The sequence below is a fragment of the Papio anubis genome, chromosome 8 (genome assembly GCF_008728515.1).
Source record: "Papio anubis isolate 15944 chromosome 8, Panubis1.0, whole genome shotgun sequence".
NCBI lineage: Eukaryota > Metazoa > Chordata > Mammalia > Primates > Cercopithecidae > Papio > Papio anubis.
In genome coordinates this window covers 87,467,664-87,487,798 of record NC_044983.1, presented here as the reverse complement: position 1 = coordinate 87,487,798, position 20,135 = coordinate 87,467,664, and the positions used below count along the sequence as shown (strand labels likewise).

General features: G+C 38.5%; 1 protein-coding gene across 12 annotated transcripts in view; it reads left to right on the top strand.

Moving 5' to 3' along the window:
- Nucleotides 1-20,135, top strand: part of RUNX1T1 (RUNX1 partner transcriptional co-repressor 1) — a 148,674-nt gene that overhangs the window by 71,798 nt on the left and 56,741 nt on the right. For 11 of the 12 annotated variants that reach the window (XM_009213312.3, XM_009213307.3, XM_009213319.3 and 8 more), the window contains 2 exons: nucleotides 14,985-15,122; nucleotides 17,557-17,798. In XM_009213312.3, the coding sequence (XP_009211576.1) occupies nucleotides 14,985-15,122; nucleotides 17,557-17,798 (380 nt within the window). Of the gene's footprint in view, nucleotides 1-6,098; nucleotides 11,756-14,984; nucleotides 15,123-17,556; nucleotides 17,799-20,135 lie in introns of those variants that run through there. The other variant, XM_009213317.4, reaches the window with a different exon arrangement.

The window sequence follows — 20,135 nt, the reverse complement described above, 5'->3', positions numbered from 1 at the left end:
AACGTATATCCATTTCTGAGTTTAGTATTTTTTTTTTTCATTCTGCTATATTGGCTATCTATTCGTGTACTAGCAGCACACTGTTGAAATCATTGTAGTTTTGTCTTTTTTTTTTTTTTTTTTTTTTTTTTTTTTGAGACAAGAGTCTCACTCTGCCACCCAGGCTGGAGTTCAGTGGTGCAATCTTGGCTCACTGCAACTTCTGCTCCCAAGTTCAAAAGATTCTTGTGCCTCAGCCTCCCAAGTAGCTGGGATTGCAGGTGTGAGCCCCGTGCCTGGCTAATTATTTTGTATTTTTCTTAGAGAGGGGGTTTCGACATGTTGCTCAGGCTGTTCTCGAACTCCTGGGCTCAAGTTACCCGCCTGCCTCAGCCTCCCAAAGTATTGGGATTACAGGAGTGAGCCACCGCGCCCGGCCTTGTCATGCTTGAAATAAACGTTAGGCTGCTGGGCATTGGTTTATACCTGTAATCCCAACATTTTGGAAGGCCAAGGCAGGAGGATTGCTCGAGGCCAGGAGTTCGAGAGCAGCCTGGGCAACATAGTGAAACTAAACCTCTACAAAAAAAGCTACTCGGAGGCTGAGGCGGGAGAATGGCGTGAACCCGGGAGGCGGAGCTTGCAGTGAGCCGAGATCGCGCCACTGCACTCCAGCCTGGGCGACACAGCGAGACTCCGTCTCAAAAAAAAAAAAAAAAAAAAAAAAAAAAAAAAAAAAAAAAAAAAAAAAAATTTAAATTAGTCTAGTATGGTGATATGCACCTGTAGTCCCAGCTAGTCCAGAGGATAATAAAGGAGGATCGCTAGAGCCCATGAGGTCAAGGCTGCCGTGAGCTGTGTTCACACCACTGTACTCCCACCCAAGCAATAGAGCAAGACCCTGTCTCAAATAAACACACATGCATACATACATACATTAGGCTAAATCTTGTTACACTTTATTTTCAAAGTTTTTCCTGGTTATTTTCATTTTAATTTCAGATTAACATTTAAAACATTTGTAAAATTCTAGAAAAAAATTCTATTGGTATTTTGTTTGTAATGATTTGAGTACATATAGAAGAGCAGTTGAATGGACACCTGACAATGTTAACTTTTTTAGATGGTTTGGCACAAAAAACTAGGGGCCTACTATGTGCAAGATGCTTATATTTAGACACCAGAGATACAGTATTGAAAAGATAAGGACCATCATCCTGTATCTCGACCAATTTTTATAATTGTGAAGGATTATAAGTAAAGTTTGGCAGGTTCACATTTTAGAATTATTGCACTGGAAGTAATGAAGAGAGGATTTGAGCAGAGATGGACTGGAGGGAGAGAAAACAGTCAGAGGCTGTGTAGGTTCTAAAGGCCAGGTCAGAGGTGAACTGGGGGTGGATCGCAAAGGTTATTTAGAAGTGGAGTTGACAGGACATTGGGATGGACTATAGCCAGAGAGAAGTCTTAGGATGATTGTGGTATTTTGGCTTGGTTAGCTCAGTGGAAAATAATGCTATGCCCAGAGATTGAAATACAGGAGGAGGCACACATTTCTGAAGGACTATGTTAGGTTTAGTTCCACATATAACTATCAATGGGATATCCAGCTAGAGTTGTAAGAAAGCAGTGAGACCACTTAGTCTGGCCCTCAGGAAAGTATGGACACCTGGCAGAATTTGTTGCATGAGATGTGAAAGCCTGTGTCAGATGCCAGATGGGTTGAAGCCAGTTCAGAAGATGAGGAGGTGAGGAAGGGCCAGGGTCCAAGAGAATTCCTTGGAACTCCTAGAGATAGCTAGGAGAAGGATGCCACTGTAGAAGAAGAATGAGAATTGGCTAAACAGATCAAAGGGCACCCAGAGGACAGGTAAGATAAAGACTGAAAGGTATCTTTTGGGTTAACCACAAAAGAGTTGGTCTTTTTGCTGGGGTGGTTTAGGTGGAACAGTGCTGATAGAAGCCCCATTGCAGTGGGAATGAGGTTGAAATATGAGAAAGTGATTTCATTATTATCATCAGTTGTTATTTTATTCTATCACTGAAGAAACTTTGGAATCCCTTCTAAAGAGAATAAGGAGTCCAATTGTTTTGCTCTACCTGTACCTTCAAATCTATATTTTTAAATAGAAAATTTCTTGTATATCCACTATTTACTCATACTAAGTACTTGGCAATGTGGTAAGTTCTAGGACTGAGTTGATATGATATGAATTGATATGCCCCCATTTCCTTATGGGACACTACTCTCTGACAGGTGGTGTTAGACAAATAATTATACAATTATATATAACAGTTGTGGTAAGCTCTATAAAGACAGATTAGATAGTACAATATTGCTTATAATACAGTGGGTAGGATAGGGGAGAGGTCAAGGATGTCTTCCTTGAGTAAGTGAATTTGAGCTGAGGTGGATTTTCCAGAGAGAGGGAAAGGCCCTGAGGTGAGATGAAGTTTGCAGCTGATTAAACCAATGAGGCATGAGATGAGATAAGAGAGGCCCAGACTAAATCTATCTAGGTTGTTGGTCATTTGAAGGGTTTTGGATTTTATACTAAGAGTTATGGTAAACCATGGAAACACTTTAAATATAGGGGAATGACTTGATCGGATCATTAGAATGTAAAGTTCTTGAGTGTAGTGATTTTTACAAATTTTTGTTCACTGACCTGTCCATGATGTCTAACAGTACCTGGCACATTTTATATAGCTCAATAAATATTTTTGAATGAATGCCTTTTTTTAAAAAAATGAGTGAAACATTTGATTTTGTGAGAAGTTTTCATCTGTTGTTTCATGTAAACAGATTGCAGTGTGGGGTGAGAGGTTGTGAAGTCCAAGTGGAAGACAGTGCTGACTTGTATGCTGGTGGTGGCAGTGGAAATGGAGAGGCACATGGCGGAGGTAGAATAATTTGATAGTGACAAGTGTGGGAGAGGTAGCTACTTGGGATATTTTATACATGAACAGCACAGTATCATTGACAAAGTTGAACTTATCCTGTCCTTTTTCCGAATACTTCTTTCTGCTGGGTTTTGACTTTGGTTTTTAATATCACCATGCACCTCTTGGTTCCTATTTATTCAAGGGCATCTTACTTCTTACTAAGCTCTGTAAACTTGAACAATACTTCTGAAATATCTCCTTAATTTCCCCCTTTTCTCTAGTCTTACAGCCATTTCCATACTGGATGCCTGTGTTCTATCTTGCCTAGACTATTGCTATCTAGTACTCCTGCCCTGGTGCCACTTTTATCCTATTCATGCTGTGCTCCAGATATACTATAGAAATGAGCATGTCATTTGGCTGCCTAAAATCTCAGTGCTTTTTCATTGCCTATAATGTAAAGCCTAAACTAAGTACTTTTTTTCCCCCTAGAGTACATTCAATTAAATTCAAGAAATGTTCACTTAAACTCCCGCTATTTGCTTGTCTAAGATTTAGCCACAGGTACCTACCCTGGGCACCTTCCTGATTGTCTCTCCTGATTTGCTAACTACTGTCTGGATGATCATAACTGACTCTACTGAGTGTCTGTGCTACCAATTTTCTGTAGCAGCTCTCTGAACCTTCTCTGTAACCTTCTTTAACCCTGTCAAAGAAGACAAATGTTTTTAGAGTAATAATTGTCAGTTTTTTAGATGATAAAAGGTTTGGATCACTAATGACTTGTTTTTGTTTTTTGTTTGTTTTTTTACTTTCCAGAATGAACTACAGTTTGGCAACAAAGTGTTAACATACATGCTTATGTTCAATTTTGGGGCCCTTGTGATAACATGCATCTTTCTCTTCTCTTTGGATAAGGAGGAGTGACTTCCGTTATTTGGGCAACTTAGTTTTCCTTTCTAAGTATTGTTAACCTTAAGTAGATGTTTGCTATTTGCCTGTGCCAGGGGCTTTAAACTTTTCTTTGTTAAACAGGGACCCTTATTTTTAAATGAGATCTTAAACAGAACACCAGGGTGTGAGTCAGATTAACCCAGAACTACCCTATTTGAAGTGAAATAGTTAGATCCCAGGCTGCTGCTTGATATCCATTTGGTACCTTAGGTACCTCTAAGAAGTGGTGATTAGAATAAGAAGCAGGAGTCACTGGAATAAGGGTGATAACAGCTGTGGGAGGGATGACATTTCTGAAGGACGTAGACATGCAAGTAATGCCTGGTATCCACAGGTATTCCTATGACAGCTGATCTTTCCTTACTTCATGAAATGAGTATGATTTTTCTATGCAGAACCACCATTTGCTCTATTGAACTGTCTTAAGGATTTGTTTCAAACAGCTAAGTTACTTGATTAAAATAGTGATAAAATTGAAAAAAAAGAGAGAATTGCTAATATGTCTCTAGCTGTTTTGGCAGAAACTAACCTTTCTTCCTTCCTTCCTTTCATCCCTCCCTCCCCCACCTCCCTTCTTTCCTTCCTTCCTCTCCCCCGCCCCCCCCGCCCAGCCATTTATTCCATCCGTCTGTCCGTCTGTCCATCCATCCAGTGCCTGCTATTTCAGACACTTTTCTAAATGCTATGGAGCTAACAAAACAGAAAAATCTCTGTTCACGAAGCCAACTTTCTGGATGGGGACACATTCAAAAATAAGATAAATGTGCCATGCATAGCTAGCTGGATAAGGGCTGTAAAGGAAGGGAAGGGGAATTCCTGTTGTCCCTGTATGGAGATAAGCCAAAGATTTTTTTGAAATTAGTTTTCCAGAAATAATGATTGATTGGCATAGATTTATCTCATTCTCTCACCTGGCTTCCCTCTTAATCCACGTTCACTCCCGTTAAAGACATAGGGATGTGCTTCAGTCATCTCTGATTCCGAAACAGCTGCTGACTGGCTCATCCCAGGACTGAGCCCATGGCCTTGTCCTCACTGTCATGATCACCTTGATGTTTACTGATCACCTGAACTGAGAATGTCTTGTGCCGGCACTTCTTCAGAGCTCATAGCTTACGTATCTTTGGGCTTCAGTTTTTTCTATCTCATCATCATCAGATGTAGAAACCCAGCATATAAAGCAAGTGAAAGATCTGAATGGCAGTGGAAGATGTTTAGGATGAGGCTGCAGACAATCCTCCTGCTCCCCACCCCTTTGGTCTGCCTTGTCACCTCCTTGGACTTCTGCCACAGAGCTATTGTTTCTAGGATAACATTTCAGAGTCATTTTTCTAGGATGGCATTGTCCTTTTGTGATGACAGAAGTGTTTTATAACAGCTTTCTAACATAGTAACCACCAGGCACATGTAAATTTGAATATGCAGCTAGTGTGACTGAGAAACTAAGTTTTAAATTTTATTTAATCTTAATTAAAATTTAAATAGTCACATGTGGCTAGTGGCTACTGTATTAGAAGATGGAATTTTTTTTTATTTTTTTATTTTTTATTTTATTCATTTATTTTTTTTTTTGAGATGGAGTCTCGCTCTGTCACCCAGGCCAGAGTGCAGTGGCGCAATCTCAGCTCACTGCAAGCTCTGCCTCCTGGGTTCTCGCCATTCTCCTGTCTCAGCCTCACGAGTAGCTGGGACTACAGGTGCCTGCCACCAGGCCCCACTAATTTTTTTGTATTTTTTGTAGAGACAGGGTTTCATTCTGTTGGCCAAGATGGTCTCAGTCTCCTGACCTCGTGATCCACCTGCCTCGGCCTCCCAGAGTGCTGAGATTACAGGCGTGAGCCACGGCACCCTGCTGGCAGATGCAGTTTTAATGTAATGCTAGCTACAGATTTAACATACTGAGTGCAATTCGTATCCCAGTTTTCCAGGCCATGAATAAAATGACGGTAGTTTTAGATTATAATGAACTTTAAGAAGGTCTGGATTAAGACCTGACTTAAAACCTTGGGCAAATTTTTCAATCCCTTAGGGCCTCAATTCCTTTTTTATCAAGTGGGCAAATTTATAGTACCTTTCCATAGAGAAGTTTAAAGTGAGATAAAGCATGCCCAACATTTGGCACAATGCCTAACCTTGATTTTAGGCGATTCATCCTAATAGAGTTTTGTTGTTGCTGCTGTTGTTTATTGGGGCTTTTCTTTGGCTTGTAAAAAATAAAATATGCCCATTATAGAACAGAAAAAAGTAACAAGAAGAAAATAAAAATAACCTGTAATCCCACCATCCACAGACAAAACAACAGAAAACCTGTAGAATGTGGAAAAAAGTATGTTTTTGATTCACAATATGCTTTTCTCTTTGTTTTGAATGTGTACATGTATGACTACACTGACACTACTATTGTAAAACAGTTTTTAGAGGCTATAGATCATATGTGTATAAATTGCCTTACAAACCTTTTTTTCTGATATCATATACTAAAAAGTCTTAGAAAATATGTTGTGATTACTAAGAGTTGTTAGAAAACTGGTGAATTGAATAATCCAGTAGTATTTTTCTAGATTTATCTTTAGTGATTAATTTTTCCAGGATGTAAAAATTCTTTTGGAATTCTTTTTGGATTATGAGAGGAAAAAAGAGATACACAGATAATTTCATCTTGAGTTAAAACTGTGTGTCAGACACTGCTAAGTGCTGGGACTATACAAACAAATAAAATGTCATCATTTCTCTTAAGTAAATTGTGGTCTAAATACTGTGTGCTCAGTGCTGCCAAGAGGGATTTAGACAGTCTAATATGAGAACTTGGGACAAACCCGGCCAGCCGGGGATAGAAAGGTTGTCAGCAAAAGGTTTCTGGCTGAAGTAACACCTGAAGGGAGTTTTAAAGGAATGATGGACTTAATTAGGCAGTGGTGGGGTGAAGAGTATTCAAGGAAAGGGATGCAGTGAGTATGAAAGTCGGAGTGACCAGGGGCATTTGGAGAACTGCACCTGTCTAGTATGGAGGTCAGAGGTGGGGATGGGGTGCATGGCAGAAATGAAGATGTGTTTGGAGCAGTCGCAGGAGCCAGATGGGTCACAAAGGTCTTTCTATGTCCTGTTAAGGAGCACAGACTTTATATTTAAGGTTATAAGAGACATTTGAAGATTACAAGAGGAGAGAGGCAGGATCTCTGGTCACACCGCTGGCATACATAGAAAAATAACATAGATGTGGTTTGGAGAATGTATCGGAGATGGGTAGGAGTCCATTCAATGCTTTGTTGAATAGGTCAGCCAAGAGATGGTAGATGATTCAGGTTCTAGAAATGAGTAGCCCTCTGGAGGTTTGGGTCTAGAATTTGGGAGGGATATCGACTACAGTTATTCTCATACTGGCCACAGAGTGAATAAAGTCATCCTTTCCAGAGTGCTTACCATGTATCAGGCATTTGACCAAGAATGCAGTACACATTATCTGAGTTTATGCCCACAATACAGGAGTTGCAGAACATGGCCAGTTTTACGTAGGGGATGGCAAATTCTAGTCCTGTCTCTGAAGTCCAATGATAACACAAATGAAATCACTAAGGAAGCGTATAGAGTAAAAATTTGAAAAGGGTCTAAGAAGGAATTTTAGGGGAAGATGTCAGTAGTTATCACAGATCAGGAAAACGAGGAGCCCTTAAGTGACTGAAAAGGAGAAGCGAGGAAGGCCAGAGAAAGATTATTAGACTCATGGGATTGTGGGGATGCAGATGGTTCAGGGAGGAAGTGGGGAAGCTTCAAATGCTACAGAGATGCCAGACAAAGTAGTGTACATGTTTCTTGGATTAATAATAAAGACACAATTGAGAAGAGTTTTAGTGGAGTTTAGGAGGATATCTTGATGCTACATGCCAGGGTTGCTTTTGTTTTTGTTTTTGGTTTTTTGAGATGGGGTTTCACTCTGTTACCCAGGCTGGAGTGCAGTGGCAAGATCTTGGCTCACTGCAGCCTCTGCCTGCCAGGCTCAAGAGATTTTCCTGCCTCAGCCTCCTGCGTAGGAGGGACTACAGGCATGTGCCACCACACCTGGCTAATTTTTATATTTTTGTATTTTTTTTTTTTTGTAGAGACAGGGCTTCACCATGTTGGGCCAGGGTCGTCTTGAACTCTCGTACTCAAGTGATCCACCCACCTTAGCCTCCCAAAATGCTGGAATTAGTCATGAGCTACCGCACTCCACCTTACATGTCGGGGTTATTTTATCAGCATTTCTTGGTTTAGGTGAAAATCAGCTTAATCTAGGTTTTAGGCAAAGAAGGAATTGATTGACTAGGAATCTGTAGAAGGTTTGGAAGACCCAAATTGTAGGAATTTTACATATGTGACAAGTTCCTAGTATTCAGTAGAATTAGGGACTTTATTTACCACTGCCATGATAATCTCGTATTACTTCTCTTTGCTTCTTTCTGCCTGTTAGTTGCTGGCTTTTGTATTGCAGACCTGCTTTCTAGACGTGGAAGGTGCCGTTTTCTACCCCTGGAGAGGGATTATTTTTCTGTCCTCAACTCTAAATATAAAGATCTTGGAGAAGGACTGATACTGCCTATCTTGGACTAGGTGCTATGTCTGGGCCTGTTGGTGTCTTGGGTACAAGTTCATGAAAGAACATGGTAGTTCCCAAGGTAGTTATGAGATTTAGAGGGAATGGCAGTTTCTAGCATGGGGAGAGAAATGTTTAGACAGACAGTCTCATAGGTTTCTGCTCTTAGTGCCTGGAAGATGGACTGGGAGATGAAGAACCAGAGAAAGTGACTATAGATTCTCTTTTAAGAGCCTGCTCTATGAAAGAAAATCCTAGTGATTATTTTGGTGACAACTAAAGAGGGAGAATTGGACTTTAGAATGTGTATTTTATAACTTAATCATTGATGAAGATTTAGTAATGAGGATTGAAAATGTATTTGAAAAGAAGAGGTAGACATTAATTTTAATGTTTATGGGAGAAAAATTGATATGCAGACATTCTTATGGACATGGAAATTTATGTGAACAGAAGAAGGCTAGTTATAATCACCACTTTCAAAGTAATTGTATTTGTGGTCACTTTGTTATCAAATATATGTTTTCACAGTGGTCATCTTTATGTTTGTAATGATCGTAAGCCATATCTGTACAAAGAAACCAGAGAATATTAGTATTTGCAAAAGATCTTTAGGAAGATAAGAAAAGTAATTTATAAATAAGAAAAGTAGAATTCAAAAAAGTGAAGGGAAGTAATCACTTACAGATACAACAGTGCCTATTAGAAAAGAAGGGACTATTTGCTCCCTGGGTCCATGTTTAGAAAGTGAGGACGTCTTTCTCACAACCTCTTCAGTAGACCTCCCTTCGTGGCCCATTGTCCAGAATTGAATCACATCACCCACCTCTGAAGCCTGCTATTGAAAAAGAAACTGTGATAATCTGACTAATGTGCAACAAGGAGGATTTGCCCCCAAAGATTGTGGGAAGAGGATGAGTACCTAAACAAAGTCAGGGCTCTCCAGCAAGGAAGAAAGCAGCGAGGAAGAAAGCAACACGTGTTGTTGAATAAGAACTCAGCAGTGTCTGCAACATGGACTAAGCTAAAGAGCTTATATTTTATTCCATGGACAATGGGACTCTCCTGAAGGTTTTAGATCAGAGAATAGGTAAGATCCTATTTGTGTTTCAGCAAAAATGCTGTTCATTAAACATCTATGGTCTTAGTCCGTTTGTGCTGCTATATTGGTACCTTAGACTGGATAGTGTAAACAAGATAAATTTATTTCTCATACTTCTGGAGGCTAGGAAATGCAAAATCAAGGTACTGGCAGGTTGGGTAAGGGCCTAGTCTCTGCTTTCAAGATGGCAGCTTGTTGCTGGAATGCTGCTTCACATGGCAGAAGAGATGAGGGGCAAAAGTGGCCTCCCTAGCTCTCTCCAGTGCATTTATAAGGGACCAGTCCCATCCATGATGGCAGAGCCCTTATGGTCTGAGTGCCTCCCAAAAGCCCCACTTCTTAATGCTATCATATTGGTGATTAAGTTTCAGCACATGAATTTTGGGAAACATTCAGATCACAGCACCTGTGGTAAGACATGAGGTGAGACGTCATTCTATATAAGTTAGTTGCAAAGTTGAACTGAATTTCAGGTCTCCAGTATCTTCCCATGTTACCTACATTCTATCCTCTCTCTGTGTGTACTGTTAATGGTGTGTGTTTGTCTTTTACCATGAAATTTGGTATCTTTGAACTGACGATAATATAAGGAATGAATTTCTAATAGTTAGAAATGTAACTATCCTTCCTATGAGAACCACAACTATATTAATACGTATTTATGAAGCATCCTCCTCAGGAGGATTTTTTAAAAATATTGCCATTGAATGCTTACCGTTTGCATTAGTTGGAATGTTTGGGTGTATAATATATACATGTGACCATCATACAGAAGGGCTGTGATAAATGCTAAAAGAAAGGCAGAGGTAATATGATATGGCTGTTGCCCCACCGGTGCAGTTGAGGGAAGCTGAAAGAGGATGTGTCATCTACAGTGAGCAGTGAAGAATGTGCAGGGTGGGACAGGTTATTCTAGATGAGGGAAACAGCAAGAAAAAGAAAGGCAGAAAAGCCAAGGAGTACCAACGTGACTGGTATTGATAGAGTGCCTAGGATTGAGGGAAAAGTCAGGAATGGATCATGGAGTCGATGGCACAAGAGAATGAAGCTCACACCTGTTGGTACCTAATGTAAGTAGGCACAGTGCTAGGGTTTAAAACGTGCAATCTCATTCAATCTCACCACATTCCTATGAGGGACAGAGGATCATTTTTGCGTTTTTCTCAGGAGGGACTGAGACTTGGGAAAACTAACTTGCTTGAGAACTCACTACTAATGGTTGAAAGAGTCAAGATATGAAACCAGTCTGCCTTAACTCAGGAAGTTTTTCTGTTATGCCAAATACCCCACTGTGTCATTTCATGATGCTTAGCATGTTAGCATTTGACTCTCATTCTCGGGCATTGTGGAAGGGTTCTGAGCAGGAATGGGCTCATCACAAAGCTCATCAGGGAAGGGTGGAGGCTGGATGGAGGGCAGAAGCAACCAGCACCATTGTTGTGGTCCATGGATAGTCTCCTGTAACATCTGACACCCGGACATTGGAGTCACTACATAGCGTCATTTTCGGAACTGTATTTGCCGTCTTTTCCAGTGAAATAAAAATTAAAATTCTGTACCCACCTTGATGCCTCTCTAGCTTCCTCCTTCTTTCCTATTTCCTGCTACAGGACTTTCATTTCACTTTGGCTTATCCTCTCTAGTACATACCTTCTAGCTGAGCCAACACGTGTTCAAATATGACTAACTCAGACTAACTACTAATTGTCCAAGAAGTTCCTCCTAATCCATAACATCTCTCAGAATTCTATAATAATTGACCTGATAAACTGATAGAAAAAGATGTACCACCTACCAATACTTGAACTCCCTTGTTGTTGTTGTTGTTGTTGTTTTATACCGGTCCTCTCTAGAATGCTATGTAAACAAGGAAAATGCGGAATACCTACTTTTTGTACCTTAGAAACACATCTGGTGCTATTTGAACTAACTAAAAGTAAAGTAAGTGCCATGGCAGATTATGCCATACCTTTTCTTTTTATTTAAAAAAAAAAAAAAAAAAAAAAGGAAATGGAAAACATACCACTTCTAGAAGGCCCTGACACTGAACTGGATATTGAAATCATATAGGTAATGTATTAATATATGCCACATTTCTTTTCCATGCATCAACCATCTTGGGTACATATGTGTTGGATATTTGCTGTGTGAGAGAAACATTACCCAGAGGAAAGATCGTCTTTAGAAGTAGTGTGAATCGTGAAGGTAGAAGTAAAGTCAGCCCTTTTTGATTTTACTTACCTTTGCTACATGATCTGATGGAGGTTCGTTCTTTTTCTTTTTTCTTTTGACTTTTAATCATTTTGTGTCAGTCTTTGGCTATATGTCAGAATTCCCCTATTACAACTAAAAAATGGAAATTACATGCCAGGACACTATAATTTCCATGAACCTAAAAAATTGTATAAAAAATATTATAACTTAATATTGGTTTTAGCATGTCCTCTAATTTGAAATGGAGTGAAATGCTTCTGTGGTTAAATCAGCTTGCTTGTGCTGTTTGCTATAAAAGTTTCAAGAATATACATTTCAAAAAAAGTTTTTAAATAATCCAAAACAAATGCAACAGGGCTCAGCACACTTGAAACACATTTTCTGAATTTATCTTAAATCTCTGTGCTCCAGAGAGTGTTCATGTGTATGTGGATTAGGCCTGGCTGGTTATTTCACCATCTATCTCCATCCTGGATTGATTGCACTGAACAGCACAGAATGAGTTACATATGGTCCCACTTTGTCTCAGTTTGTAGGACCTCTGGGCTGGAACTCCATTTGATCAGAGTGAAGCTAACCATTGCAGAAATTTGGCTAACGTCAAAACCCTAAATATGTGCACATATACATATATTCTGGCTCGAATGTTCATATTCCTGTTAGAAGTAGTGGTGTTTTCTATGCATTGGCTCAGTAGTTATTGTTGACGTTTCAAGAATTAAAAAAATAATCTACGGATGATGATGTTGCTGTTCTGGATAGGAATCATGTTACAAATGTGGACCAAGACAATATTCAGATGTTTTCAAATCAAAATTATGAATATACCAAAAACTTTCTAAAATTGGGAAGGAAGAAGATAGGAATACAAAGATTATCTTAAATACAAAGTTAAAATTGAGGAGGAAACCTATTGTCAAATTTATCATTTCTTTTTTTTAGTGTAGTCTATTAAAAAAAGAAAAATAGGCTTCAAATATATTTAAAGTTTAGATATTGCTCCTTGACTCATAAACTTGAGTCACGTAGGGGACTATGCACATTAAGGTCCAACTTGTAGCCACTGAGGGTAAAGGAAGCTGTTGAGGGTAACTTACTCCCCCATCAGGCTCTTGTCTCTCTATTTTGTTCTTTTTCCTCGTCTTCTTTTTCCTCCTATTGCTTTATTTATTTTTTTGTTACTCCCACTTCCCCTCCCCCTCCTGCTCTTCCTTTCTCTGTCTGTGCAACCACGTGCTTCAAATCTGTGTATCTGGACTGCCTTCTCTAACAGTTCCGTGTGAGTGTTAGCAGAATGAAAACCAGATGGACCAGCAGTTCCCACTGTTATCTCCCAGCCGACTCTGGCAAGCCTCCTCTTCTCCCTCCCTCCTTGGCATGACAGAAATATTTGCCTTTATTTAGGGAGACTTGTATTTGCTGCTGTACCTCTTCCCTCAGCTGCAACATAAGTGGGAAGCTATTTATTCCCTTGTTGCTGAGGTTGGTTGAGGTGAGTAGAATGTGCAATGAATTTAACTATTGAAAAAGCAGTTTTAAGCCTGCCTAACTTCTGTATTTTTCTAGACTAAGTGACTTACTGGTTTTTAAATGCTCTGGAATAGCGATCTGAAGACAAGTTTTTAACAATAGACAAAGGTGAAAAATGCTCTTCATGTGTGTCTCTACGATCCTTTCACCCAGAACACTTGTATTCACTATAGGCACATCCATTGTTATTCAGTCAGAGGTAGAGATTCAGAAATGGAGACCCTGATACTGCTGTTAACTCATCAATAATAATAATAATAGCTTACTGTGCAAATACTCTTATTAGAATGATGATTATTTTCATTCTCTTATTGCATCTTCCCTAAAGTGATATCAACATTATTTCAACTTCTAAATGTTGTGTTTTATTGCAACCCAAGTGTTAAGAAATTGCTTTGAACAAAAATGAGGTAGATTTGGAATTGTGATAGTAGTAATTTGGGTTTTTCCTTTTCTTTCAATAATTGACCTTTAAGTAGTTTTGAGAATTTCTCACTGTGGTTATTGTAACGTTTTTAAAGGCTTGTTCTTTCTTAATAGTTACTTCACTTTTCTAAAAGCCCAAGTGTGAGATATTTGTGTCTGTAACTGCAAGAGGTGCCTCGAAACACTTTGGGTGTGTGTGTGTTCTTGTGCATGCCTACACATGTTTGTGAAAGAATTAGATCTAAAGAAACAACCAAAAATAGAGACTCTGATACTGCTATTGACTAACTCATTGTGCAAATGCTCTTATTTGAATGATTATTTTTATTCTTTTATTGCATCTTCCTTAAGATGATAGCAACATTATTTCAACTTTTAAATGTTTATTACAACCAAAGTGTTAAGAAATTGCTTTGAACAGATCAAAAGGTCTGTTGCTTTGATAAGTAGATTAGATTGAGAAAAACAGTTCAAAATGTCAAGGGAAAAGTATACTTAAGAGAAAGCATTTCGGAAGTATGAATGTCCATTATTGGGTAATCAGTAAATTTCTTCGTATCTGCCACAAACTCATGAAAACAATATTAGCAGTATCTAGTTCTTTTTAGTTCTCCATTTGGGACTTTTACATTCTCACTCCTGTTTGAAATGATTAATTGGAGTATTGGTTTCATGCTTTTAAAATGGCAAGTCATAAATTTACACATTCTAAGTAAATAATAGCTTCACTTCATTGTATAACACATTTCACTTATGTAGCAGTGATTTTTAAAACAGGGCAGGAAAAATTGAAGTGCGAAATATGTCTGGAAGACAATAACCTGTTTCATCTAAGAGGCCAGGAAACTAAGGATAGCAAAGGGATGGCAGGTGTTACAGAAAATCATTACAAAGAGCTGGCTCCTACCAGTATCTCACCTGCATAACGGACTTGAGGTTTTTGTTATTTCTGAGCTGTCATGAGGGGTTCATTATCATCCCACTTCCTCATCTATTTTCTACCTCTTGCTAACATTGGCTTCAGCTTCCAGTGCAGTTGTGCTGCTGCATATAACACTACCAAGGTAGCATCTGCCAAAGCCAGAAATAACAATAGGATATAATATAACCTAGTTACGAATGAGGTCCTGCCATCTGTGCTATACCTTCTTAAGTGGGGTTTGGATGATAAAATCCTGATTTAAACTTCAGTAGATAAGCGTATTTTATTGATAGAAGATGTTGAATTTCTTCTGTTCACTTGCTTTTAAAAAAGATAAACCTCACTTGAAAAACTGAGGTGCTTAAGGAGTAAAATAATATGTTCCTGGTGGCATCCTCCAGATCGTACTGAGAAGCACTCCACAATGCCAGACTCACCTGTGGATGTGAAGACGCAATCTAGGCTGACTCCTCCAACGATGCCACCTCCCCCAACTACTCAAGGAGCTCCAAGAACCAGTTCATTCACACCGACAACATGTAAGTAGTCATTTCAGGCTTTTGAGTTTTGGTTTTAAAGTTTAAATTAGATTTTTTTTCTGCAAATGAAAAAATCAAGGGAAAATAAGATTCAGCATCAATGTATAATGCAGAAATGAAGCAAAAAAAAAAAAAAATCATTTGTTTGCCAGTGAGTAGGTACTGAGCACAGAAGTATCATAGCTTAGGTATAATTTGTATGACTGCCAATATTTGCCTTCCTTTTCATTATTGCTTCAAAGTTGTAGTCTGCTATGATTTTAGCAAATGAAGCAGCATTTCGTCTGTAATTCCAGTTGTTACCACTATAACTTCTAATTCATCTTAATGTGGAGCTCTTTTAGTTTTTTCAGCATGACTTGGAACATGGAAATGTGCTATTATTATTTCTAGGTTACTTCTGGTCTTCTAACACCATTTTCATCTATTTAGAGCAGTTGCAAATAATGTTAAAATATAATATCCTTGAGTTAAAAGGGATATTGATATGCAACAATATCATACAGAAACTTTTCTGAAGTGAGAAGTGCCTTTCTTGCCCTTTTTTTTTTTTTTTTTTTTTTTTTAAGGGGGACAGAATCTCGCTCTGTCACCCAGGCTGGAATGCAGTGGCACGATCTCAGTTGACTGCAACCTCTGCCTCCCAGGTTCAAGCGATTCTCCTGCCTCAGCCTCCTGAGTAGCTGGGATTACAGGCATGCACCACCAAGCCCGGCTAATTTTTGTATTTTTAGTAGATATGGGATTTCACCAGGTTGGTCAGGCTGGTCTTGAACTCCTGACCTCATGATCCTCCCACCTTGGCCTCCGAAAGTGCTGGGATTACAGGTGTGAGCCGTTGTGCCCGGTTGTGTCTTTCTTGTCTTGAACCTGTCAGACTCTTACTAAAACTTTACTCCATTCCTGCTTGGCTCAAGTCCTGTGTTCTCTCAATGGAGTGTATTGCTTTTGGTACAGTCCAAAGGAAAGGACAGAAAATTCTGACCGAACTGCAACTTCCCATTCTTTCCTGTATATTTCATTAGGGATAGTTAGTAACTTTGTTTTAATAAATCTCAAAATCCGGGTTGAAATTGTTGTCAAGGAATTGTGAAACTAGTAAATGTTATCGGTTGCAGCTATTTTGCACACCATGTGCCATGAAATCCATATGAATGAAAAATAACTAAAAGGCAAAAATAGATCTGTGGGACTATAAGGGATTAGCAAAATACACATCTCAGGCTGTTTATGCAGTGTTGCGCTGCCATTTAAAAGACCTTTCCAAATGTGTAAGGAGCAGGTGATTGTGCAATGCCAAGTTATAACGCTGTCATCTTATATTTGGTTTGTTGTTACCCAAAGCCACAGGGGTAGGCATATGTCTCCTGCGAGATGTCCTGGTGAGCTGGCATATCTTGACAGGTTATTATGATACTCATTTGGGACAAGAGAACCATTTTATTATGTCAAAATGACACTTTTAACAGTAACATCGTCTTTAAAACATTTTCAAACTATATCAAAATTAAATTAAAAAGATGGGCTTGATAAAGGTCTGCGTATCAAATTAATTGACTTAACATGATAAAATCAACATTTTCTTTAATGCAAAGGATGCAGATTTTTAAATTCTGGTTCTTATGGATTATCAACTTTTTGCTTTCTTTTTATGTACTTCTTATTAGTGTACATATTAATGGGTTACAGAGTGACCGGGATTGTCATCTTGATGTGCAAACAAATTTTATCAGAAATGAATTTACTGAATTATCACCACTCCATGCTCTTGGCTGAATTGAGATGTCTCCTTTTGATTTCTTGAAATAACTCCTTGTTAAACACCATATCCATTTTGGCTTTGTACTTGAAATATGCATTTTTCCTAAAGAAGTAGTTAAGAAGTATGAGGGGGAGAAAATAGCCTTCTAATTGGGTGGTGGAAGGTTAAAACTTGAAAGTCCTATTCCTATAAACACAGCTGTCAGTTGTGTGTACAAAACATGATTAAAAATGTTCAATGATAAATTTAGTCTCCACCAAATGTACACTTTCTCTAGGGGAGCAGTTTGGAAAGGAATAGTCCTGTTATATTGATGTAAGCCTGCGACAAAAGGCTGACATCCGAAGCTGTCTGTTCTATTTTTGAAACATTTCAGGTGGTTGGCATATGTGCACATGGGAGGCAGGGCTGGCCCTGGGTTGCAGCAGACTCCATTTATTATCAGCCTCTGTTCAGGATACCATCACTCAGTATGAGGAGTAGACCCATTTAGTTATAGAGTACCTGAGGATGTAGTAACCATGTGAAGTCCAAGCATTTTTAAAAAGTCCCAACATTTAAAAAGTTATAAAACCTTTATGTAGATGTAAATGGTAGGAAACTTGGTGGCAATTTCCTCATGTATGTTCTCTGTAAGTTTATGATTTCCTTCTGATTTTGTACTCTTGACAGTAACTAATGGCACGAGCCATTCTCCTACAGCCTTGAATGGCGCCCCCTCACCACCCAATGGCTTCAGCAATGGGCCTTCCTCCTCTTCCTCCTCCTCTCTGGCTAATCAACAGCTGCCCCCAGCCTGTGGCGCCAGGCAACTCAGCAAGCTGAAAAGGTTCCTTACTACCCTGCAGCAGTTTGGCAATGACATTTCACCCGAGATAGGAGAAAGAGTTCGCACCCTCGTTCTGGGACTAGTGGTAAGCAAATGGAAACCAACCCAGTTTTCTTGGTGTAAGGGATAGTGTGAGTGGGAGACTCAGATATGTAGATATGTAGACACTGCTCTCACAGCTATTTTGTTACAATAGTTTCTACATCTGAAGAGTGTGTGCAAGTCTGATTCATGCTATAGTGACAATCTTTTAAATTCTGCATTATATATTGACCCCACCAGAGTTTTTTCTTTTTCTCACTATTTGATTAATAAAGATATAGTTATACAAATTTATTGTTATATTGGCCATAAACATGTGTCTGTGTGTATATGTGTGTGTGTATATATATGTGTGTATACTTATATATACACACATGTCTATGTTTATATATATATACCCACGTGTGTGTATGTGTATGTATGTGCACATGTGTTTCAGTATTTCAGTAAGTATACTCTCCTGGCATGTCTAGTAGCTTTCAATGATGACAAAATGGTTTTGTTATGTTGAGTCACTCAATCTGATTGGGTGCTCATTTTAATTTTGTTGCTTTAGGGGATTTTTATCATTGGCCTAGATGAACACGAATTTATAACAACACATTCTTCTTTTATCTAGTGTTGTTTTTAAGATGAATAACATTGAAATTTTTTATTGTAGTAAAATATACATACAGTTTATCATTTTAGCCATTTTTAAGTGTACAGTTTAATGGCATTATGTATATTCACGTTGCTGTATAGCCACCACCACTGTCCATCTCCGGAACTTTTTCATCACCTCAAACTGAAACCTTCTGTATTCATAAAACAGTAACTCCTCATCTCTTTTATCCCCAGCCCCTGGTAAACACTATTTCTTTTTTGTTTTAAAAAAACGAATCTTCGTTATAGGTAGAATTACCGACACCACTAGTTTGAGAAGAGAACTGTTGGTTTTTGCATATTACACTATGTTCTGCACATTGTCACACTGGAAAATAGAACATACGTCTTTTTTTGCATTCTAAGTCACTTTTCCATGTGTTGTGATTTTCTATAGAAGCAGAGGATTTTCGAGTATTTAGGAAGGCTAGTCTCCCATATCACACTGAGTCACGGAGAAGCTATGCGTCATATATGCAGTTCTTTCATTGTCCAGGATTATGGTCGAACTCAAATTAGAATGATAGGCAGCAGTCTCCGTTTTCTTGAAATAGATTATTTATTTTTATTATATGGACCTATCAGGGGCAAAGCCATACCAGTTGTGTTTTGCAAAAGGAGTTTCAGAATTAGAAGCCTGGGTGAGAGCCTAGTTCAGAAGACATACTTCACATCATTATAGCCCATATTTGACAGAGATTTTACAATTTAATTTTTAACCATTAACTGCCTCTCCTCCCTGCTCCAAGAACAAAAGACTTCCATGTTTCTCGCAATCTATCAGCTCCACCTGGTAAACTTCTAAGACAGGAAGGTGATATTCACAAGAGGTGTGTTGGCATACTTCAGATACTTTTGTCAGTCACTTATCTTTTCCTTTTTATTCATTCTTGAATTTGCATAATAAGCTTTTTAACATGTAAATAAGTTAGACCAAGGAACCACAAAGTAAATCCAAAGTAATAATTGTATCAAGTAAATGGTGAATGTGTTGTTCTTAGCAAAAAAATTTTTTTTAAATTGCATTATAAATTTGACCTGTTCTTTATTAACAGTGGTTCCATAATTGAAAATGCAGAAAAACGTGGTAGCTTTAAGTAGATTTTTCCCAAGTGGCATACTTTTGTGTGAAATACTTTTAAAATATATATTTTTTAAATCTAAAAGCCTAAAGAGGAAAATAGGGGAAGACATTAATTAATGATGTCTTACATATAATAGGCAGTGAATATTCATTGAGTAGCAGACTTCTGTTTTAAACATTTGGCTTATAAGCCATTTTACATAATTCTCAGAACTACCATTTGAGGGAGTGATTTTTTTTTTTTTTTGAGGGAGTGATTTTTATATACATTTGATACATGGGCAAACTGAGGTTACAGAGGTTAAGTAAAATATACAAGGCCACCCAGCTGGTAGTGACAGATTTGAACCTAGGTACTAAATCATAATCACATTACGCTGATGTTTAGGTGGAGTTAAGAAAATGTTAGGAAGTACTGTCTTTTTTGTTTTTTTCCTTTAAAAAAAATTTTTTTAGTAATCTTTTTGAGACAGGGTCTTTCTCTGTCACCCATACCCATTCTCTGTCATCCAATGCATTCGCGTTGGTGCCAGCAAGGCTCACTGCAGCCTTGACCTTCCAAGTGTAAGCACTCCTCCCTTCCCAGCCTCCCCTGGGACTACAGGCACACACCACCACACCTGGCTAAATTTTTTGTGACATCAACTCACT